This window comes from Acomys russatus, chromosome 27 (genome assembly GCF_903995435.1).
Source record: "Acomys russatus chromosome 27, mAcoRus1.1, whole genome shotgun sequence".
Taxonomy (NCBI): domain Eukaryota; kingdom Metazoa; phylum Chordata; class Mammalia; order Rodentia; family Muridae; genus Acomys; species Acomys russatus.
In genome coordinates, this window is record NC_067163.1 from 47,412,317 (window position 1) to 47,437,720 (window position 25,404).

Genomic DNA, 25,404 nt, shown 5'->3' on the forward strand with positions numbered 1-25,404 from the left:
CTTGAAGTATCTGAACCCTAAGAAGCTGATTTTTATAAAGTATATCTTGCACTTCTATAATTCATATTTTCTAATCTTAGTGACATGTGTCATTCCGCTTTAATAACTTTATATTAGCTTTACGTAGCTCCTGTTGCAGTAACTATACACTTTCCGTTACAGCTTGTATAAATCTACATCATAAGCCGCATGACTCACATAATTATGCATTAAATAACACAAAAGCTACATGAAATAACCTGTACTTGTTCTCACTGTATTTATATATTTTCCGTGCCTCAGCTACAGACCTTTATGCAGGTTACAATGACCTAATATGTGGTAGATTCTATAAATAAAGGAAGTGGACATATTTATCTGTATCAGTGACTAACTCTTGCGCAAAGACTTACCTCTGCTTGACCTATGATTAACTCTGCCCATGTTTTCCACTGTGGACATTTATCCCTCTCTTCAAATGTTGTTTCATTAGACCCCCAACAACACTGTTCATGGTTGTACCACAATGCACTGAGGCAAATGCCCTCCTTCAGGTCAGTCATCCAGTCAGCAGCAATGTCTATTAATCCAGCTAGTGCTCCTGTAAGAATACATTGGAAATGGTCCAAAATCTGTCTATTTAGGGAGAGTTGAGACTATCTAGTTAAGAAATTAGCAAAAAGCAAAAATATCCTATCAATAAAGGGTCAATTAGAAACTATTATCTAAATTTGATTTTAAGTATACATGTATTAGTTATAAAAATTGTAAATAGCTCTATTTTAAAATAAAATTGATATTCTTTGTCATTGAAACTGACTCAGATCATTAAAATTAATTGAAATTTTAAAAAGAGAAAAAGTTATTTTAAAAACACTACAACAGTTTTTAAAAAACAGCTACTTGACAAGAGTGTCACTACTCTGGCAACTGAAATGAGAACCATTAATTTAACATGTTTCCATCCTAAACTTCTCTCTATTCTGCACAAGTAACTTACTTTTTCCTGTTTTCTGTCTTTCATGGTGGAGACTGAGAGTGATTAGAACTACCGCTAGGGGGCTGGAGAGATGGCTCAGAGCTCTTTCCAAGGGCCTGAGTTCAATTCCCAGCAACCACATGGTGGCTCCCAACCATCTGTTACGCGATGTGGTGCCCTCTTCTGGTGCGCAGGCAGACGTGCAGACAGTTCATTGTACACATAATGAATAAATTTTTTAAAAAAAGCTACCCCTAGTGGTACTCAGACTATTACTGGCTAGTTGTTCAACTCTTCTCTGTAGGGACTTGACAGCCACACTGGAAAGTGAAGTGCTACAAGAACAGACCATGTACCAGCCACCTATGGCTATGAGGCTGCAGCCAAGCCACGTAACGTCTCTTGTGCTTTAGTCCCTCATCTGTATCACGGTATGACAATGTTAATGATGGAGATTGTCATGAGTCTTAAATACATGCAGAGCCGCTAGAATACTGCACAACAAGTATTAGCTATTGGCTATGACACTAAAACACAAGAAACAAAGGTTTGCCTTAATCTTTTTTCCTTACCTGATGCCAGTCCTGTCAGTGTAACTACAAGCCATCCTGACCAGGCATCATAAAGACTTTTTGTCATTTCCCATGCTGACTCTTTTTTTTTACTGTTGATCTGAAATTAGAAATATGTTCACTTTTAAAACTGTATTTCTACAATTTGTGAGTCTAATTTTGTCAAGTTATCACAACACAGAAAGTACCCTGTAAATTAAATGATAACAAAGCAAACTTGGGACAAAAATCCCTCTGTCAGGACGGTTGTACCTAAGAGCCAGAGAACAAGCACCATGCAGAGATCTGCATTTACTATGAACCTCTCGGTTTGGGTGTGACGGGCCCATAGCCATATGCACATCTGACCTAGACTAAGAACCTCTCGATTTGGGTGTGACAGGCCCATAGCCATATGCACATCTGACCTAGACTGTTTCAAACTATATCCAATTCAGACCTCAACAGCTACACATCAGAAGTCAGATAACATAGGTAAACATCTGGCTTCAGTACTTAAGTAAAAGTTTTTAAAAGTTAAAACTAGGGGCTGGAGAGATGGCTCAGAGGTTAAGAGCACCGTCTGTTCTTCCAAAGGTCCTGAGTTCAGTTCCCAGCCACCACATGGTGGCTCCCAACCATCTGGAATGAGATCTGGTGCCCTCTTCTGGCCTGCAGGTACACATGTGGCAGAATAGTGTATAAATAGTAAATAAATAAATAAATAATTCTTTTAAGTTAAAACTAATTGAACATAAGCTGCTCATAAAAAACATTTGAGTCACATAGTCAGAGACACACCCCCAAGGGGATAGAACTATGAACACACAGATGTAGAGTTCTAATCCCACTTGTAACAGCCCAAGACTCTTCTGTCACTATGCAAGCCAGGAAGAAAAAAGAAAAAAAAAAAAAAAAAAAAAAAAAAAAATGGCCTCAACTGACTGTGTATATAGGCAGTAGGAGATCAACAAGATTTGATGTCAATCTCCCCTCATTAAGTATGGCACAGCGTGCCTGTCTGTGCTTCTAAGCCCATCTCACTAGCTTCTTTTTGTCCTGCTCACAGCTTAACTTTAAGAAGCTTTATTGTCCATCTAGGGCCTCAATGTTCAACTATCCTGTAGGAGAGCTACAGTGGGAATCCAATGACCTAATCTATTTCAAGTGGATCATCTATTCAAAAGCCACAAGAACCAATTAAAAAGATAATAAATTCCAAGGTGAATAAGGAAATTATGTTTGTTTCAAACAGAAGCATCCAAACACAGATACCAACCACTTTTAGAACTGGAAGTAGGGCATGTCTTAAAAACAGTCACTAAATTCCATTTTGCTTTTCCTTAATAAAAAAATAAACACATTTTAAAAAGATAACATTAAGTCATTTTCAGACAGTCTCTGCCATTCTTTTTGTTGTTCTGTTCCCACACAATGGTCATTTGATAAACACTTGCTAGGGTGTTTTCAGTGTAGAAGACTGTGGGCAACAGTGTTGATTCATCACCAATCTACAAAAACATGGAAATCACCTAAATGTTCGCCAATATAGTATTGGTCAAATAAACTGTATTGCATATAAAGACTTCTCTTTAAAAAAAAAAAAAAAAAAGACTGATGATGCTACCTGTAAAACAAATAAATTGTTTTTATTCAGTGGCTATTTTCTGATACTTGTATTATGATACCTATTCCCCTAATAAAAAGTATCAATATGAGCTTTAAAAAAAAAAAAAAAGGTTGTTAAAAGAAATCCACAGATAACCTGGAAGGCCCATGAACCCCCCTGGAGCTCTGCAAGAGAAACTATTTCCAACACAATAAGACTGTATATATATTGAGTTAAATTCCCAAGACAAAACCCAACCAACTAACCCACCAACCAACCACTACTGCCTACATCTGACAATCCATTGAGATCAACAAAATAATATTTCCTTAATAATAAGAAAGTGTATCCCCGGGGTTGGAGAGAAGGCTCAAAGGTTAAGAGGTCCTGAGCTCAATACCCAGCAACCACATGATGGCTCACAACTATCTGTAACGAGATCTGGTGTGCATGCAGACAAAACACTGTATACATAAGTAAATTTAAAAATCTAAAAAGAAAGAAGGAAAGAAAGAAAGAAAAGAAAAGAAAGTGTATCCCCAAGGTTCAAGGTAAAGTGATGGATTTTAATGTAACCAGAGGCAGTGCTGGTTAAGACAATGTCAGAATGCACTACAGCTGGTCTTTTAGAACCTACCACTTGCTCTTTTATCCTATCAGAAAATAGCTACAATAATCTAAAAGGGCTATTGAAATGCTCATAGCTTTTCAAACTACAACTGTGTGATGCTGGATTTTCTTTTTATTCTTTATACAACAAAACATAACAAGAGAATATAAAAAGCAGGGGCTAGAGAGATGGCTCAGCTGTTAAGAGCTCTTCAGAGGTCCCGAGTTCAAGTCCCAGCAACCACAGTGTGGCTCACAACCATCTGTAATATGATCTGGTGCCCTCTTCTGATGTGCATAAAGACAGTATACTCATATACATAAAATAATAAATCTTTTTTAAAATTAGAATACAAAAGCAGCTATGAGACTCCATTATTATGGGAATATGAGATATCCATTATGAGGTATGAGAATCCATTATTAAGCCAGGCAATCATGAGGATTTTTTAAAAAATTACTCTGTAAATATTTATTTTGGAAAATGTACTATTTTATTTACTATTAGTTACTTTACAAATTATAGGTTTGTGGTTATACTTTTTAAGTGAACTAGTACTTTTAAATGTTCTAAATTCTAGCACTTAATTGGGAAATATTAACTCATATAAACAAAGGATCCTCAATATTTTCTAAGGTTCAAAGGCATTTGAGTGGGGTGGGGAAGAAACACTGGATGGGAACATTGAGTTCACGTGCTAATTTTCAGTTATGCCCTCAGGCCAAGAGCATCTAACAATCTGAACTTTCATACACAACATTAGCTACTGTGAGCTCATGCTTCACATAAAAATAGACATTGATACAAAAGGTTACAACTAATTTAGGTAAGCTTATTTTGAAAGCAAATTTCAGATACTGCAAATAAACAAACAAATAGGTAAATAAATAAAGAGGCTTGGAAAGTTGGAATTTTTATTTCAAGTAATTTTTCTACCTCTTTTTGAAAAAGTATGTTTTCAATTATACCAGCATGCATTCACTACCCTGTGGGGTTTTGGGTTTGGGGGTTGTTTTGTTTGAGATAGGGTCTTGCTATTTAGCCTACACTGGGCTCCTGCACTCAGCCTGTTGCTTGCTGGACTATAGGCATGTACTACCATGCCTAATTCCCTTTCCATTTTCCCTTAAAAAAGGAAATTCAGTGGCTTATTATGAACACACACAAAAAAAAACTTTATCCAGGATCCAATTTGAGAAATATCTCAGCATTTATTACTGGAAAATGAAATGTTTTTTAAAAAAGGCAAAATACTACAAAACGACTTTTTTCTCTGCATGTTATCTTCCTCTCCACTAGACTTATGCAACAGAGCTCCTGTTGCTTTAGCTGCTGAGAGGCTGAAAGCAAAAGTCTTGGTGGCCTCATTAAGCCTGGCCTGTCTTCACCCAATTCTTACACTGCATTTCTCCCTTTCCATCTTAATTTATCTAATTCTATTTTTTTGTTGTTGTTGTTTTGTTTTGTTTTTAAACTACCACAAACCCTGTCCAGAAAAACACAGGGTATAAAAGAACTAAAAGAGGAAACACCAAGACAAAGGGGGGAAATGTACCATATATGACATTTTAATGTATAACATTTTGGTGGCCTGAGGTCACTGGCAGAAATATAATTTTAAATGATCCATTTTGTACTATTTTCATAAAATGCTGGAAACACTTACACGTCTGTGCCTTTCCCTGTCTTTACACTTCTCTCGCACCCAGTCAATAGTGTGGAAATCATCATATGTGCCCACACCTGGGATGGGCTCGTCGAGAAGATCCAGCAGGTGGGTCGAGCTATTGACGCTGCCTCCATTTGTCATTGTATAATGAGTTCCTGCAGCACAAAAGGAGAAGAGTTTATTTTATAACAGTGAGTTTTGCAACTTCTTTACAAATTGGTAAATTGCAAATGTCATGACAAAAATCATTGAAAAATAGAGGAAAGTTGATTATCCAAATTAGAAATAAGAAAAAGGAATATTCATGACCTTACAAAGCTATAGTAGCAAGCAGCCTAATGATCACCTAATATTCTGGCCAAGAGAGCTTTCTGTGAATCTATACCACTTACCACTGAACACAAAAAAGACTCCATAAAGTTAGAAGACAGCTTGTGAAAAGTCATAAACTGAAAATGGTTTTCATCTGATAGAATGTAATTAGTTGCCTCCAGTAAGAAAGGTAAGTCAGAACTGTGAAGGTTTTTTTGTTGTTTTATGTCTTTCCAGAACAAGCTACATTCATTTCTCTCTCACACTTCTCTGAATCAGTTTTGTCATCAAGCTGAGTCCTTCATTAGGTTAAATAAGTCTTTGACACATATTTCTATATATTTTATGAGTAAACAAATCTAAAGAAGGTTAACTGGGGAATTGGAAAAATACAGATAGCCTGTAAATATGAAATTAAGTTCAATATAATACATTAAATAAAACACAAAATGTTAAAGTATTTTAATGCACTGATCTGCCAGCTATGTAAAAAGAGACCTTGACAGAAAGTTCATAAATTAAATATAAACCTTTCCTTTGGGACGAGAAAAGCTACTAATACAGACTGTGGTGGTTTGAATGAGCATGCCCTTAATAACTGCATACTTAGTCCCCATCAGAACTATGTGGAAGGGTTAGGAGGTGTGTTCATATTGGAGTAGGTGTGTCCTTACTGGCAGAGATGTGTCTCTGGGTAAGCTTTGACATTTCAAAGACCTGGCAAAACCCAGTTCCCCACCTCCCCTTCCTTCTACCACCAGGGCCCTTGCAAGTGCCTACTAACTATAGAGCTCTCAGCTCTCAGCTACTGCTGCAGTGTCATGCCTATCTACTTTCCACAAGATAACAGACTAACCCTATGAAACTATAAGCAAGACCTAATTAAATGCTTTCTTTTTTAAGAGCTGCATTGGTCATGGTGTCTCTTCACAGCAATAGAATAGTCACTAAAATATGCACATAGTATCAAATCAGCCAGTTCACTAGTAGGAATTGTTCTAGAAGCTTCTATCTGTACAATCCTTGAAAAAATTAAAATTTGAGCAGTATGGGTAGAATTTCCTAAAATGTGTTACAGAAAACAAAATATGAATGCCTAAATGTGTATAATCTGATACAAATGTCAGCCAGTAGCTAGAGGGTATTTTACAATGGTGGCCACTGAGTTACAGCTACTTAGCTCTGCCATCGTGCCACACAGTGAGGTACAGAAATGCATTGGTGGCTGAATATGAAAGCCTTCGGACAGTTTAAGAAACAGGTTTAAAAAAAAAAAAAAAAAAACTTTAAAAAAAGAAGGAAAGAGCCAGGCAGTGGTGGCGCACACCTTTAATACCAGCACTCCGGAGGCAGAGGCAGGTGGGATCACTGTGAGTTAGAGGCCAGCCTGGTCTACAGAGTTTCAAGACAGCCAAGACTATATGGAGAAACCCTGTTTCAAAAAACAAACAAACAAAACAAAGAAAAGAAAGAGATGAAGGGTAAGATTTGTCACATGGCAACAATTTGCCAACCCTTAAATCTACAGACTTTGTACCAAAAAATAAATTTGAAATAAATAGAAACAAAAAATAAAAATGAAACCTATTTCTTTTTCCCTGGCTTTTAAGGAATAAGCAAATTTCCTAGATGACCTTTGCTTTGCTGATTTTCTGTTTTAAATGGACTCATTCCCTTTTATGTAGAGATAAATAATCACAGACATATCATCAAAAATTATCATATGAGCATATGCAGGGGGAGGAAATCCCCCTCAGGAACATTCATAGGGGAGGGGAATAATGGGAAAATGGGAGGGAGGGAAGAATGGGAGGATACAAGGGAGGGGATAACCATTGAGATGTAACAAGAATAAATTAATAAAAAAATAAAAATAAAATAAAATTAAAAAAAAGCTAGGAGCAGAAATCTCCCCGAGGCAGTAAGAAAAGCTTCCCTGGATGTCAACAAGAGGTCGGTCTTCCCACATAAGCTGGAGAGCAGAGAATTAAGAGCAACAAGGAGCGTCCATGCTGACCCACTGCTAAGACACAAACCACTGAAATACACTGTGGGTTGCAAACTGTTTCCCTCAATATGCCAAGGCCTAGAAACACGGCTTTTCCTCCTCCCTGATGAATACATTAGGATGGTTGCCTTAAGAACGTGCTACACGCCTACAAAGAGAACAGTATATGGATTCGGTACTCTGGCAAAAGTGCTCCGGGAATAAACAATTTACTGGTATTGGCTGGCACTTTAAAGAAACAATCCCTTCACTGCAATGTTCACATTCATTTACATAAAACAGACCCAAAGCATATTTAAAATTTTAAATATATTTTCAGAAGAAAATGTCAATTATTATAATTATAAAAGCATTTATGGTACCTTGACAAATATAAGAATATTTACTTTGCCTTTTACATACTAACAGTAAAATTAGTAAACTAGAAATAGTTTTGGAAGAAAGTGCCAAGAACCCCTGTGTCTTTCTGAACAATGAGCAGTACTTTGTGGCACTTTAAGCAAAAATGAAGAAAGATACTCTCACAAGAACCAACCAAATACACCCAAGTTAAGGAAATTCTGCAAAATAAGGGCTTATTTTATTTTTCAAACTGCACCGTGGTGGGGCATGGTTTTAATCTCAGCACTAGAAAGGCAGAGGTAGTTGAAGCTCTGTGAGTTTGAGGCCAGCCTGGTTGCTTTTAATAGTAAGTTCCAGGACAGTCAGAATACATAGAAAGAGCTTGTCTCAAACACACAAGCACCTCTCAAAATGCCAAAATCATAGAAGGTTAAGAATGAGCAACAAGGGCTGGAGAGATGGCTCAGTGGTTAAGAGCACTGACTGCTCTTCTAAAGGACCCGAGTTCAATTCCCAGCACCCACATGGCAGCTCACAACTGTCTGTAACTCCAGGATCTGACACCCTCACACAGATGTACATGCAGGCAAAACACCAATGCACATAAAATAAAAACAAGTTATTTTTTTTTAATTGTGCAACAAACTGCCCTGCACTAAAAGAGACATGGCAACTAACTATAAGATGTGCTTTAGGATTAGATCATGACCAGGAAAATATAGCAAGGCCGCTGGCCTACTGAAAAATGTCTAGATCAAGTAAGAGTCTATACCAATGTCGATTATGATTTTTAGAAAATCATAATATATTATATACAGATAGACTTCTTTATCTGAGAAAAACATGTACTTTTCTAAATTTTACTCTTAACATAATTATATATAGTATATATATAGTATATTTATACATTTATTACATTTATAAAAAATGTCACTTTTATATAACATGGCATATTTAATACAAAGGCAAAGAGCAAAAGACAAAACTAATGTGATAAAATGATAATATTTTAGAAATTCAGAAAAAGAACGGAAGATCTTTTGTATTAATCTTCACCTCTATAAGTCTGAAAATTCTTCAATGCTGAGGACCATGCACAGTAGGTGTGCCATTAAACCATGCCCTCAGCCCTGAAGTTACTGTCAAGAAGTTACTACAGAGATAAGGCTGGCTCAGTCAGTGAAGTGCTTGTAAGCATGAATCCCTGACACAGTAGTGAAATGTTAGAGAAGACAAGAGGATCCCTGGAGCTTGCTGGCCAGTCATTCTACCCAGTTAGCAAGCTCAAAGTCAAGTTTAGTGAGAGTCCCTGTCTCTCAAATTCAAAAAAGGAAAAGGAAGACGAGAGGAGGAAGACGACAGACAACTGGGGAGATAAAGCAAAGGTACAAAAGCACTTGCTGCTCTTCCAAAGGACCCAAGTTTGCGTCCCAGGAAAATACCTGTAACTATACATTGAGGGGATTCAAATGCCCTTTTTTGGCTTCTGCAGGTGGCCACACAATTCACACACACACACACACACACACACACACACACACACACACACACACACACACATGAAATATAAAATAAAAACAAATCTTTAATGGACAATGAGGTAAAGAGTAATTGAGGAAGACACTGTGAATCAACCTCTGGCCTCCGCATGCAGTTGCGCGCACACAGATACATACACTACACACAAACCTCACACGTGGACAAGTCACTATTAAATGTTCTACAAGCCCCAATACTTTTGTCCCCTGTGTTGCCCTTATCTGAATGGCGCTAAAGGGCAAAAGACTTCTGATTTCACTACTTTTCTGTGCAAAAATCAGAACTTATATACCCTTCAAAATACATGTACAATAATACATCAGAACCATGAAGAGCATTTTTAGACCATTTGTATCATGGAGATATACATATGGAACATATATTTCTCTAATACACTTGTGAACTGGGAAGTAAAAAGATTGCTCATTTTTATGAAATAGGAACACAACAAACATATATCATTCATATGTTTTAAGTTTAGTGACTTTCAAGTAATTACTTTATAGACACTATTCTAACTTGTCAATTCACAAAACTATGCAACGAATCAAGATTTCTAAAATTCAGAAATTTTCAAGAAGTTTAATACTTAATACTTTGTGCCACCAGACACACACATACACACAAAATCTAAGTTGTAAAAAAGAAGAGGAAAAGACAGAAACTTTAGTCTACTCTAATATATCATAGCGATGCATATACACTCAAGTGGAGTAGCCTTCAAGGTCTATTTCCTAATTCTAGCAACAGTTGTCAAACATTTCAAATGAATCACTTCTCTGTATACAGTCCATAGCATCCAGATATATATCAGGCTTTATTCGCATAAGCAAAAGTGAGATAAACAGAAATCAATTACATGCTATTAATTTTTTTAGTAAGCAACAGATTAACCAACTTTACCTTTCAACGTCATCTTACACATGAAGTAGACAAGTTCTCTTGAAGTTCTCTTACACTTAGGGTACACTTCTTTTATACTAAAACAGTATTTCAAGAGTTAGTTAATACAGAAATGATAATATGGCTTTTCTAAAATTGGTAAATACAAATAAGCTCTGGAAAATAAAGAGGTCTTCAAGGTTAAAATAGAAACAGTCAGACCATTACTTCCTTGATTACGCCTTTCTTTGTTGTCTACAAAAATTGCCTCTCAAAATTGGATTTTATTAACCTAAACGGGCAGGATGTCATTTCTCAGTACAAATGCTGCCCTCATTTGCTTATCTGTAGAGACAGCAATGGAGATGTCAGAGAATATCTTTCGGAGCTATGAATGAAATTCCGTGACTTTATTTCCTTATCCTGTCCACAAACTTCCGCTGACCATTAGAGTCATGTGTTAGCAGGAAAAAAGTAAAACATAAAAAGACTCAGTATTATTGGTGCTGGAGAAGATGGCTCAGCAGTGAAAAGCACTTGCTACTCTTGCAGAAAAGCGAGTTTCAGTCCCAGCATGCACATAAGCGCTCACAGCCATCTGTAAATCCAGTTCCACAGGTTATGAAACTCTCTTCTTCCTTCCACAGGCATTGTACACATGTGCTGCATACATATACCTCTATGCAAAAGACTCATACATTATAAAATAAAAATAAATAATGCTTTATTCAGTATTATTTAAGTTTCAAAATAAGAAGATAGGAAAGATGTTTTCTTCAAGTTTGCCAAATACAAATAGCCAAAACACTATGAATGTAACATTTCTATAATTCCTGATTTTTTTCATGGTTCTTTTTACTGCATGTAGTTTATTATATGTGTGTAATAACATAAATGTATATGTAAAAAAGGGAAAACTTAAAAAGCTGCTATAAACATAAAAAATGATTTTAAAAAGTTTCAAAATAAGAATAATTCTGAAACAAAAAAAATTAATTATATATATAAGAATTCTGAAACCCATGCAAAAGAGAACAATCATAAAAGCAAATAGTTTTGAGCATAAGAGATAGATTTCAAAAGTCTGTAAGGAAAGGTAGAATTTCTGGCAGAACCCATACAACCCATTTTGCCCTACTATTTGAGATTTGCCGTGGAAAGAATGGGAGAGAACCAAGTAAACAAGAGGAGAGAACCAAGTAAGCAAGAGAGTCTCAATAGACTAGTGATTGGTCTCAGTCCTTTCCACTTCCTGCAAGAGTACTTATCAGCCATGCTTCCTGAAAGTCATGTCATTAAATTTGCACACACCTCACTTCTGATGAATTGTTTTCCCATCATGCACTATATCTTAAACATTTAGATAACTTAACCATTGAAAACAGTATCTGAATTATATTTTTCCCCCTTGGGCATCTTTTCCTATTAGTTTCAACTTTTTCTTGTGCCTCTTTTCAAAGCTCACTACCAAATATTCATTCTTAATAATCAGGTATACCTCCAAACTTAAAATGATTCAATAATCAAGTAACTATCCTCATCACAGGGACATTATTTGTACACAGATACATATTGATTTTGCCCACTTAGACTCCCTTCACTTCTCTTCTGGCAACTTATCTCAAGCTTTTTAAAGAAAACGTCTACCCTGTGAATTATGTGGTCTTAATGAGATCTATCAGGTATACTTCAGCCAAGAAAAAAGAATATAGGATAAAGTGCAGCTTGTGTACCAAGCATCAGACATTGGATTTGACCTCTCTGAGGGAGAGAAGTAAAGAAGGGAGGGAAAAAAGAGAAAGAAGGGAGAAAGAGAGAGGAGGGAGAAAGGGAAAGAAGGAAGGATCCATCAAAAAAAAAAAAAAAAGCTGCTGGGGCTGGGTGGTGGTGGTGCACACCTTTAATCCCAGCACTCGGGAGGCCGAGGCAGGTGGATCTCTGTGAGTTCAAGGCCATCCTGGTCTACAAAGTGAGTCTAGGACAACCAAGGCTACACAGAGAAACCCTGTCTCAAAAAACAAAAACAAACAAACAAAAAAGCTGCTGGACATATAGTCAGATACACTGATACAACAAATGAAACCAATTCACTTAAACAGCTAAACTATCAAAAAGACATAAGCTGGCTCCCGCTACTTGGATTCTAAGATGTTAAACTACATGAAAGTATGATCTGAAAGTCTGTTAGCTCTCAAACTTAAGACCAGTCCCCCTCCCCACTACCATAAACAAACAAACATTTATCTCAAGGTTTGACCACTAGGTATCTGTGCCTGCCAATCTAATGTCTACTTACAGTTACCTACCAGTTAAAACGCAGTAACAAGAAAGTCTGGACAAATTATTTTCCTTCAGAGGAGCCTAGAAAAGAAATCCCAGGACCTTAATGCACTTTGGTGTTAGAAGGTTTGAAAGAGTCAAATTCCAGCTTTGCTACCTATTAGCTTTGTGAATCAGCACGCGTTACTTATTAAGCTCTTAGCCCCCGAGTTGGTTTTGTCAGCCATTCTTAGCTTAGAGGTGAGTGTATAGACTAAGAGCAGGTAAATAATGAGAAAGCTTAATATTTGACAGGTAAGAGGAAATAACAAAAACACAAGCTTTAGTTTCTGTTCAAATAATTGTATCTAAAACTTCATCAAAATGCATATATTTTATTCAAATATGATCAAGTCATATAGTCTTAATCTTAGCTCAAAACACTGACAATATGCAAAAGAGATGGGAAGGAAAAAAGTATCTTCTACATTAAGGAAAGGAGTTATTGAACTTTAGAGGTAGTGGTGAGGGATTTTCAAATTTTTATGTTGTTGTTTATTCCTTTTATTTTTTAATATATTTTATTAATTTATTCATATTACATCAATTGTCACCCCATCCCTTATATCCATTCCTCCCTCCCTCCCATTTTCCCCTTACTCCCCTCCCCTATGACTGTGACTGAGGGGGACCTCTTCCCCTTCTGTATGCTCATAGGGTATCAAGTCTCTTCTTAGTAGCCTGCTATCCTTCCTCTGAGTGCCACCAGGTCTCCCCATCCAGGGGACATGGTCAAATATGGGGCACCAGAGTTCGTGTGAAAGTCAGACCCCACTCTCCACTCAACTGTGGAGAATGTCCTGTCCATTGGCTAGATCTGGGTAAGGGTTCTGATTTTCAAATTTTTAACTAATAATAATTATGCTAATATGTATACAAAATCAAATCACTTAAGAGTATGATCACCAACATAGTGACAATTTCACAGTTCAAATATCAAAAACACTGAAAGACTTCACTTAGTAGAAAAACTGCTCAGTTAATGAACTGTAAACTGGCTTGCAAGTGACTTCTCCAATTAGCTGTAGAAAGAGGGCCTTTGGCTTCACTTCATTCTTCTACAGCCACAGAACTTTATAACACTCAGACACCCATGGAAATAAAATGCATTACTTGCTAATAATTTGCACTCTAATACTGATCTGTAGAAAATTTAACTGTTCATTAAAAAGTATATTTCTAATAGAGAAAGATCTTTTCAACAAGTGATGCTGAGAATGGGTAACCACCCAAAAGAATGAAACGAGACCCCAATCACACATACGTAAGAACACGCACACTGATCCAAAATCAAAAGTTAAGGTTAGCTAAAACTATGAAACCCTAAGAAGACAACATGAGTCTTGTGACCTTGAGTTAGACAAACAGATGTAACACCAAAGCATAGGTGACAAATGAAAAAGTATACCAAGTGAGCCACATGAGAATTAAAACATCTTTCCATGTAAAGGTGAGACCCTATTAACTAGCTCGTGCCAGAAAACAATGAAAACTACTAGTATGTACCCAAAGTCACTGCTATTGTATTCACAGGGTCAAAAAAGTAATTTCATGCTTGGTATAATATTTAGTGTATGGTAACAGCTTTGTATCAAGAGTAGGTTCCGAGTGATTAGCCAATGGCTTCTATTAAACAAGAGCAAGCGCACTAGGCCTGTGGACAGCTGCTCTAACCCTATCCATAACAGTCACTATGGGAACTCTCGGCTTTAGTTCCAGGCTCCTCATCACTTTCTCCTGTATTACTTAAACTGCTACAAAAAAAGTGCTGTGGGTTCGAGGTGATTAGAGATTAGAGAGTTCATACTAGCCTTATCTGTTGTTAGCTCTGGTCTAACTTTAAGACCCTGCCTCAAATAATAAGGTAAAACAGTATCAAGGAAGATTTTCAATATCAACTCTAACCTACACACACATACACACACACACATATACAGAGACAGAAAATATTATAATAACAGTGTTTTGTTTTTGTTTTTTCAAGACGGGGTTTCTCTGTGTAGCCTTGACTGTTTTACTTGCTTTGTAGACCAGGCTGGCCTCAAACTCAGAGATCTGCCTGCCTCTGCTTCCCAAGTGCTGGGATTAAAGGTGTGCACCACCATGTCCTGCTCCATAGATAGTGTTTGGCTCTCAGAATACATATTCCAAAACCCACTCCCACTTTCACCCTCTGGTTGTTCAAGATTCATCTGACATCACAGAAAGCCTACTTTACTTATACAAATTAAACCATACCACTAGGTATATATTTAGAAGCCCTTTTGCTTGTAGCCTACAACACTCCTCATTGACACAGCTTACAGATATGTACCTAAATAAAATCGAAGTTTAGAAAATGATACTATTTAGCACATACGGATTTTTCACTTTTTATTTTCTTCATCTTTTAAAAAATACTGGTTAATTACATGACTAACATTTAAAACCTGAAAGTTGACACAAAACTAGAGAAAAATAGATAAAGATTATCTACTTTTCCATAAATTAAAAGTCTTTATATGCATCCTACTAGCCCTCTAAGTGTAGTTGTTGAACTGTACTAAATGAAAAAATAATAATAAAGCTGCTGAATCTTAAAAACTAGATTCAGAAATAAATTCCATGGTTACATAAACAACAATCCAATGCTTTTATCACAGAAAAACAAATGGCATTCTTTCACAAAAAAAAAAAACGGAGGCATACCATTACTTACTAAGATTGTCATTTATTACCTCTGGGCCAATTTCCAAAGATGTGGGAGTGAACTTGCCATGTTCACTGATACTACATATTGTTACCACAGCAGACAAACAAAAAGCACAGACACTGAACATATGGAAGAAAGGAGGCAGAAATTCATGTTTAAGTATTTCCTGACACAGAGTTGCTTCTGTCTTGAGAACAACAGGTCCAGCCATGTCTGTTCTCTCTCTCTGGGAGCTCACTGATCAGGAATGGTCATGCTAGTAAGGGAAGAAAGGGTAAGTGCTGTGGGTTCATAAGTCCCAGAGACGTGACTCACTTGGTAGCTATTTGCCTAGCATGTACAAACTCTAATCCCAGTACGTGGGAGGTAGAGGCAGGAGGATCACACATTCAGGGTAATCTTCAAGTATATATCAAGTTCAAAGCCACCCTGGACCACATGAAACTGTTTTAAAACCCAATAGAGGAGGGGTTGGGGAATGCTAAGCGTAGAGCACAGAGCCCTGCCATTAGTAGGTGCCATCAGTTAGATGGTGGCCACACCAACGACAATATAAATAAAACACAGAAGTGTATGCTCTGAAAATCTATACAATCATCCAATCACATTTAACTACTTAAACTGAAAAGGCGTAGAAGCTAATACAAAGCCCCAAAGAAAGCATACAATTAATCAGCAGCAGTGCCACCCAGCTGCCTACTTCAATGGACTGTTTTCTCTTCTGTTGCCACCTCACTGTAAGCAGCAGCAGCCTTAGCTAGGTAAGGTAGATAAAGTCCCAATGCAGAGTAGACGCAGGTTCAGCACTCACTTCTGATCTCTGCTGGTACAATGCTGTGTACACAGCACCAGAACAAATAAAAAGTTTGGTCTGAGTTGTAAAGGAAGGAACACATGCTTAAACACACACACACACACACACACACACACACACACACACACACACACACGACCAAAACAACCTACAAAGTAAATACATATTAATTAAAAATCAAAAACAAAAATTTAGGTCGCTAGTCTCCTACGTAGGCACAAGGCAGAAACCTTGATGCAAAAAGAACATCAGAATTACAAACTTAGTAAATGTGGTAAGAAGTCTGCTCACATCCTGAAATTTGAATATACAAAGCATTTCTGATGTAGAATAAACCATGAAATGACTTAAAATAAACCACAGTAAAATGTCTGCTGTTTACTTTTAGAAAACAGAGCTAGAGCTAGTGAATGATCTGGATTTTTATTGAAAATTCAAATACTATGGGCAATATAAATTTGACAACAGATCTATTTTATAACAGTGCTTAAAGACAAATAATGGGGTACAACAGGCATCACTGATATCAAACACATTTTTTTTTATAATCAGAAGCCTACAGGATGTCCTTTTGACAACAAAAATATATTTAACCCCTAGGTTTCAAAAGTTGTACAAAAAATGGAGAACTGCTATGATTTCAGGAGGGAAGAAACACAAACACATCCATTGAGTATAACTGGGTAAGAAAAAAGATTTAAATATATGTACTTCTATCCATTGCTTCTTTTACTCATAATAAAACTAGTCTGTAAGTGCTGATGCAACAGAGCTAATGATTTTCTGACTAGCTCTTTAGTCCTGACACAACATTTATTCACTCTATTCTCTCCACCACAAATGCCTGGCAGATTCCCTTGTTCATTGGGAAATGGCCTACTTAGTAACACCTGCCAAGAGGAAACTGGTCTCTTCCTCTCCTCAAGTGCCACAGAAAATTCAGTCTAAGCGCAGTTACAAGAAATGAACATCCTTGATGACTTGTTCTCTCTGTCAGAGAAGCCGTAAGCCCTTCAGACCAAAGCGCCAGTCATTCGAGGCTCCTACAGTGAGGTCTTACGATGGGAAGGGCCAAACTGTCTGAATCAAATTCTTCTACTGAATTTTAGCTATCAATACCACTACTGTAGCTGCCACCAGGCTCCACAGTATCTAGTTATGATTTATAGAAACACAAGAGCTTCATAAGTACTGCAAATAAAACAATAGGTAGTCGAGTAATGTTTAAAGGCTTTTTACATGGAGTGAATGGAATAATAAATCTGTCCCTTCCAGGCCCACCAAAAAAAAACAAAAACCAAAAACAAAACAGTCCAGGGCTGGTGAGATGGCTCAGCGGATTAAAAAATGTCTGACAAGCCTGACCAGCAGTGCACATGGTGGAAGGGGATGAACTGACTTCCACAAGTGCATCCATACACATGCCATGTGACCACCTGCCTAACACACAGACAAATAAATAAATGTAATAAACAGTTTTTAAAATCAAAACAATGAAAGAGGATTAGTAGAAGAAAGGAAATCAACTCCCAAACTACTTAAACCTCATACATAAATGAAGAAAGCCATCATACTGAATAATACTAGCAATACAAAAAAATCATAAATCATGGGGGTTTTTTTTCTTCCTAATTAAAAACAGGAAGAGACAAATTATAAGAACTTGGTTGCTTCTACATAGCAAGTTTACCCCAAAGATGACTATTTCTAAAATATCATCTTAATTTCTAGTCAAAAATATATAATTTCTATGTTTAGTCTACTTGCTCTTCTAGCTGCTATACTATGCACTTAAATAAAAACTTAATTATTTACCATCCCACCCTGCAAAGTGGTGATTAGGCCTAATCACACACAGAGTTAATCCCTAGCTCTAGCTTTACTTACTAACAGCCTTTACAATTTCATACTTTGAATTTTGCCTCTTTCCCTTTTACCAGTCTGAAGATCTATTTCTAGTTACTGCATTTTTGTCCTCATGGGAGAGGGGGAGCTCATGCACTTTTCTTGATTTAAGCTACTTTCCTATGCCCATAGCATCAGCTCCCTTGACCTATGGTTTCAAAAGGACATAAATTATGGAAAACAAGTACCTTCTCACCCACTGACACTAGGACACTACTGTACATTCTTGGTAATATGATACTGTCAAACAAAGCTAATAAATAACTGATCTATACCACAAACATGCAACGCTTCCTAAAACCATCAGTTTGTTTAACAGAGAAAGTCTTATCAAACAATCAGGACCATGTCTGAGCTTCTAAGAGTGCTGTGGGCCTTAAGGATGATTCCTGGGAATTAAGTAAGGACAAATCATGGTTTTTTTTTTTTTCACTTTCTCTCTTGGTAATATCTATATCTCTAGTTTTACATAAGTTTTGGCATTTCTTATTTCTTGTAGGTTTTACACAGTCAATAAATTTGTCCTGCCAAAGACTATCAGGTATTTAAAACCCTTCTAGTTTATCATTAGTAACAAATATACATATGCAAATGGCATATGGAAAGCAATTCATAAAGGAAACCACAATATATGTGACTTGATCTTTAAGTAGTTTTTCTCAAAATATAAAAAGCAACCTTTACTAAGCACAGAATTCTACAGAGTAATGTGGCAACGGTTCAGAATCTAATTATTGTTTTGCAGGCACAATGTAACCAATAAGTATCTGTTGAATGCATCATAATTCTTAAATTCTATAGAATTTAAAACTATTATGAGAATACAAAATGAATTTAAATTTTTCCTCATTTACCTTGCAAACATTAATAAAAGTTAGGATTGAACCGTAAAGTTTATAACATCAAGCAAATAAATATGACTCATATATGAAGTCACTAGCTAGAGAATGTTTCTTGGAGTTCATTTATTTCTAGAACAACAAATGCCAACCAGTCTTAAAAAAAAAAAAAGAAAGAATCAATTTAAGAAAATGAGCAAAAGAGCAGTTTAATTAACAAACACATAATTAGTTTTAAGAAGACCAAGGCAGAGCCTGCCGAAAGATTTACACCGTTACAGTGGGTGCTCATCTGTTCTCCAACTAGTGACTTACATTCTGTAAAAATGTATAAAAAGAACCCTAAATTGTTTTATGCTATCATGTTGTACAAGATACTTATGGAAGACAATATGTCAATTAGCTAAGATGTTACAAGAAAAAAAATGTTCTTTACTTTTCAAATGTTACAAAATGCAGTTAAGAGCCTTTGCTCTGTGTTGCAAAGTCTGCGTGGTAACTGGCAGCAGTCAAAACAGACTGGTATACCGGCACTTGATTTCACTGTGTGTAAACTAAAGAAAATATAAGTTTTCACAGGAATAAAAACATTACTTTGCAGGTGCCGACCAAGAGGACTCTGGCTAGCTGGCTGCAAAAGCAGCTTATTTTTGGAGGTAAACTGAAAGGATTTCACACAGAAGATGGAGTCGGAGCCCAGTGTGATCTGAAGCAGTGCTAATCTGCACAGAGCAAACAATCAGGGAGGGCCCCCACCCGGCTGCGAAGGTTGCATTCTCCCATACCAACCAGGCAGGGCAGCTAAGCAGCACACTGCAGCACTGAGGACAACAGACAGCCTGTTCCCAGAACCACCCCGCCGCATGCACGACATACCAACAGAGGATTCAGAGCAAGGGGATGGTGTTACCTCTTTTATGTAATTCCCTCAAGGGAATACTGTCTCCTCCCCCGTCATAAGGCAGATACGGATCAGAAGCATCATCCATGATCAGAATTTTTCAAAAGAAGAAGAAAAAAAGAGCAAAATAGAGAAGCTTGCTAGATTAAAAAGACAGTGGCGTTTTTCCTTTCCCTGCTATAGCAGGCAAGGGAGATGCCATATTTGATGAGGTTAGAACTGTATAGTTCGACTGGCTGAAGCAACTGGGTTCTTCCACAGTGGATGATGTCATCAAAGGGAAATTATTGCAGCCTGGTTGCTAGTGGCTACAATCTAGCCCGGCTTAGAGGCGGCACTGCCTTCTTAATCAGGTCCTGCTGTGTACGACGATGACTAAGCGCCAAGTATAACAGCCGAAACTGGTTTGAGAAATTTAAAGCGCTCACAACATAGTTTCAATAGTAAGACAGTAGGAATATTTTTTTTTAAGAAAACAGACTAAAAAGGTAATTCTAGATGCAGACGATGATCCTTTTCATGTTTAATATAGGAAAACAGAGTCAACACTAAAAATCGTGTGTTTTATAAATGTACTAATTTACGCAGTAAATTCACATGAGTAAAAAACTAAAACATACCAACAAGTTTCTCCAGAGTCTTGGCTTTAAGTCTATTCTTAATTGTCTTTTAGTCCTCAAGCTTTTATGGAAAATTTAATTCCTAAGTCACTGAGTTGACTGGTGTTTTATCTCATTTACTAATCCCCTCCAGCAGTCTCTTGTTATTTCAACACCAGCTAGGAGATGGCCTACCTTAGGAGAATGTCTCAGGTGAAAACTATAAGCATACTAATAGACTTATTATGTAGGAGGCTTTCTAGTTTGCTGTTTTCCATCTTTCAGAACATTGTGTGTTTAAGAAAGACTTTTAGTAGAAAAATGTGTACCAAAATTCTCTGACTAGAACGTTCTTCCATAACACCTGCTATGCCGCACACTAAAGAACAAGGCTATGGAACTTGGGCTCGAGGGGCTATAAAACATGTTTTCTTCAGTCTTGAGTGAGACAACCTCGAAGGTCTTCTCTAACTGTACGTATCTGAAAACTGCAGGTGAAGGAAGACAAGACAGGTAATAAAGGGAGAACGTCTATTCCTTTAGCCTGGTCTATTTTCAGTTATCTGGGAGTCTTTTCTTCCCCAAGTTTATAAGTTAAATAGGTTTCTAGATTTCAAAATCTTGAAACTCAAATAAACAGAGCTTATTACAAAACTGCATGTGGAATTTGGAAGTTAAGACTCCAGGAAAAGACTACAGAACACAATTAGTATGACAGGATATTCTATTTAATCCTGATGTGAACCATAAGTATTTAAAACAGAAATGGAATCAGTGGCAGGCAAATCTCTGAGTTTGAGGCCAGCCAGGTCTACAAAGTGAGTTCCAGGACAGCCAGAGCTACACAGAAAAACCCTGTCTCAAAAAACCAAAGGAAATAAAAAGAAAAAAAGAGAAAAGAGAGCCGGGCATGGTGATACACGCCTTTAATCCCAGCACTCGGGAGGCAGAGGCAGGCAGATCTCTGTTGAGTCAAGGCCAGCCTGGTCTACAAAGTGAGTCTAGGACAGCCAGGGCTACACAGAGAAACCCTGTCTTGGAGGGGGGGGGCAGGGAGGAGGAATGGAAGTGGTATTTTCCCCTGTATTTTTCACATTCTCTTGGAAAAATATTTTAAGCAAGAAAAGCTTCGACAAAAAGTAAATTTTTCTGTTAGCTTAATGTAAATTTGGTCCCTTGCTGTTCTTTGGTAAAAATCTATGACCATATAGACATTTCTAAAAACTATATACTTCTTGCATTGCATTCATAAGTCATTTCATTTGCATGAGACTATGTTCTTATGCACCTTAACAGAAGATGAAGGCCTCTCTACAACCGTCCCTGTTATTTGTGAGCACTCTCCATACTTGGTCACAAAGAATGAAGAGGACCGTACTAGAGGGGAATAGCATACCTGTGAAATGGGGACAATGCCAAGTAAATTTTGTAGCCATATTGATTTACTTTTCAAGAACAAAAATTATGTGCATATATTATTGTGCTGGTATTTTAAAGGTAATTTTAGAATGAAACATCAAGTTGAATAGCTATTATCACTGAGCAATGAGGCAGAAGAGGAATGTGGGCTTTCATTCAGTATTTACATCAGGGCAGCTGAGGGGAAGATGTGGGCATTGAACCCAAGGCCTCCTCCATGCTGAGCATGTGCTCTACCATTGGGTTGCATCCTTAGCTCTCCATATTAATTTTTTAAACAAATATATAATTACTTTTATAATAATGAATGTGAAGGTTTTTGTAAGTGAACTGTTTGTGTCTAATAGGATCCACAGATGGGACTTTCTCCTCAGATTTATTTTTGGACACACCAGGCACTAAGCTTTCATTTGCAGTTAGCCTTCTTCCCTAAGAGGAAGTCAAGAAAGGGAAAGACACTGCCAAGCTTTCAGAAACCAATCCCACTGAGCACAGTGAGAGGACTGAGAAGTAAAGCATACAGCAAACAGAAGTTAAAACAGCTCAGCAGCAGTCATACCTCCTGAAGTCTTAGAATCCTTGCCTGGGCAAGTACATTTGCAGTCACACTTTAGAAAAGGACAAGGAACACTGGAAGGTGAAGCAGAGGACTCTGACCAGGTAATTAAGATGAATTACAATTAGGGTGCGGTGAAAGGGAGCTGAGTGGGGAGAAAAGAAAAGTCCAGAATTCAGATGCACACCATGCAGAAAAAGCTTAAGGGAGAAACTCTGAAGAAGCAAAAATACAGAAAGAGTAGACAGCACACGCAGGACTTGAGAACTTCTTTCTAGTCAATCTCAAGCCTTGATTCCAGCCTCAACCTCATATGAAAGAATCTGGATAAATCAGACTTTTAATATGGTGATATCACGAGGCCCCAGCCTGCTGGTCCCATATAACACTAACGATTCAAGAAAACTACCATCTTTTAAAGACATATTTAAAGAGAAAATAAAACATTTCCCTTTAATCAAGATGTAAAGTGAATAAATAAATTTTTAAAAAAAGGAAAAAAAAGTTGCCTTTAGGCCTGACTACCCAACTTACAAAAAGTACACACACACACACACACACACACACACACACACACACACTTGTTAAACAACTCAGCAATTAAATCAGAAAAACCAAACAAGGAAACAAATGCCAGAGAACCAAAACTCTGCTGTGAGATTATGTCTTCTATAGTCTGAGAAACCACAAACATGAAATCTCTACCATGTGGCTGCCTAAACAAACCAAAACAACACTAGCTGACATGCCAATGTGGATGGAGAAAAAGCTCACCCCCAGATAAAGAGCAATAGGCAATTAACCACAACACTCGTTTCTACACTTGTAAAGTTTCTACAATAAAATGTCCTACTTTTAATTTTATAAGTTAAATAAAGCCAATTGTATGAAATAAGCATTAATAAAGAGTATCTATCCTTCATTCCTTAAACTAAACCCATCACTATTAGAAGAAACAAGTTAATAATAGCCTGTAATCCACTACCATGACTACTTCAGATTTACATTTGGACACACCAAGCACTCAGCTTTCATTAATGTCAGCACCATGGCACATGCCTGTAAACCCAGTACTCAGGGAGGCAGAGGCAGGCGGATCTCTGTGAGTTTGAGGCCAGCCTGGTCTACAAAGTGAGTCCAGGCCAGCCAAAGCTACACAGAAAAACCCTGTCTTGAAACAAACAAACCAATCATGAAATAAACTGAAATTATAAAATAGTTCTACAATAGGCATACCTCTTAAAAGTCTTAAACCTTCATATGGCTGCCTCGTTAGCAAGACAGCCTATCATAGTATTACAATACAAAACAGACAAGCCCACAGCCCAAACTGATGGAAGCCATTCCTCAATTGCCATTCCTGGTCCTTCTCAGGTTTGTCACAGTCAACCCCAACTATGGAATGTAATTAAATGTAAATAGGCTAAATCCTTCCGTTGAAAGATAAGCACTAGGGCTGGAGAGATGGCTCAGAGGTTAAGAGCACAGGCTGTGCTTCCAGACCAAAGGTCTTGTGTTAAATTCACAGCAACCACATGGTGGCTCACAACCATCTACAGTGAGATCTGCTGCCCTCCTCTGACCTGCAGGTGTTACATGCAGGCAACACTGTATACATTATAAATAAATAAATCTAAAGAAAGAAAGAGAGAGAGAGAAAGAGAAAGAAAGAAAGAAAGAAAGAAAGAAAAGAAAGAAAGAAAGAAAGAAAGAAAGAAAAGCACTAGCCAGGAGAATTGTGATGTAGGCCTGCAACCCCAGTACCCCAGGTGAGGTAGGAAGATCCTGAGTTCAAGGCCAGATTGAACACAGCCTACCAAACACTTACTAGAAACAAATGATTTCAACAGATTAGCATACATGCTCTCTCTCCATTTCACGCCAAGCATTGAAGACATTGAAATTATACAATGTCTATACTCTGGTTATCATGCAGTCATACTACAAAACTGCTTAGAAATAGAACCAGAAGTTATCCCGAAAAAATATGAATTACACTTCTAAATAACCCACAGGCGAAAGGAAATACAATTGTAGAAGTTAAAATGACAACTGATGTAAAAGTAACTTTTATTCACCAGATGTAATTGTCATCTTGGAGGCTTACTGCCTCCATCTGCTAACCTAGGCCTAGTCCTAGAAGCTTCTAGCCTCCACACAATCTAATCTAGGCCTGGAATGTTTTCAGCCTCTGAGACTTAACTGCTGAATAAGCTCACCCTTTCTAGTTCTTTCTGAACTCTGACTGGCAGGTTCAACTCAGCTGTTATTGCTCAAATTGTTCTCCAAGCTGACTTGAATTGCTTCTGACTAAAGACTTTGTTTGGCCCCAAACTAACTTTGGCAGTATGTTCTAATCTTCTTGTTTTTCTCCCTCTCCCCGCCCCCCTTTCTCTGCAACCTGCCTCTGTACAACTGTCCTAGTAAAACTACCTCCTCTCTCTCCTCTCCCTGTGCTACTCTCTTGAGTCCTCTTTTCCTGTCTCTTCTGGTGAGACTTGGGTGTCTCCCATCTCTACCTCATTCTGTCAAATCTTTCTCTGACTTGTCACTTTGTCCTTCAATTAGACATCACCTTCAAACATCAGTGCTTTCTTTTATAAAGCTTTTCCTTCATTGTTTATGATTAAAGATGTGTCCTAAGGGCTGAGCCACACAATTTGAAACAGGTTTTTCCAGTAAACAACACAATCTCTGGGTTCGTAGTGTGATCAGTTATCCTGCAACAAGTTAATGATGATAATTAAAGATAACATAAAGATACAATAGTATTTATAGACAAACTTACAGCCTTAAATGTACTCAATGAAATGGAAAGCTTAAGAGCTAACCATTTATTTCCATTTCAAATATAACTACAGAAAATAGAAGATATAATCA

The 25,404-nt window shown here is 37.3% G+C and overlaps 1 protein-coding gene across 7 annotated transcripts in view; it reads right to left on the reverse strand.

Annotated features, from left to right (window-relative positions):
* The window catches only part of Clcn3 (chloride voltage-gated channel 3), a 78,743-nt gene that overhangs the window by 27,067 nt on the left and 26,272 nt on the right, over positions 1 to 25,404 (reverse strand). For 2 of the 7 annotated variants that reach the window (XM_051169945.1, XM_051169940.1), the window contains exons 3-5: positions 5,395 to 5,552; positions 1,531 to 1,630; positions 393 to 580 (exon numbers count right to left, since the gene is read on the reverse strand). In XM_051169945.1, coding sequence (XP_051025902.1) covers positions 393 to 580; positions 1,531 to 1,630; positions 5,395 to 5,552 — 446 coding nt within the window. Of the gene's footprint in view, positions 1 to 392; positions 581 to 1,530; positions 1,631 to 2,788; positions 2,814 to 5,394; positions 5,553 to 10,501; positions 10,579 to 12,786; positions 12,842 to 19,959; positions 20,314 to 25,404 lie in introns of those variants that run through there. The other 5 variants (XM_051169944.1, XM_051169943.1, XM_051169941.1 and 2 more) reach the window with 5 other exon arrangements.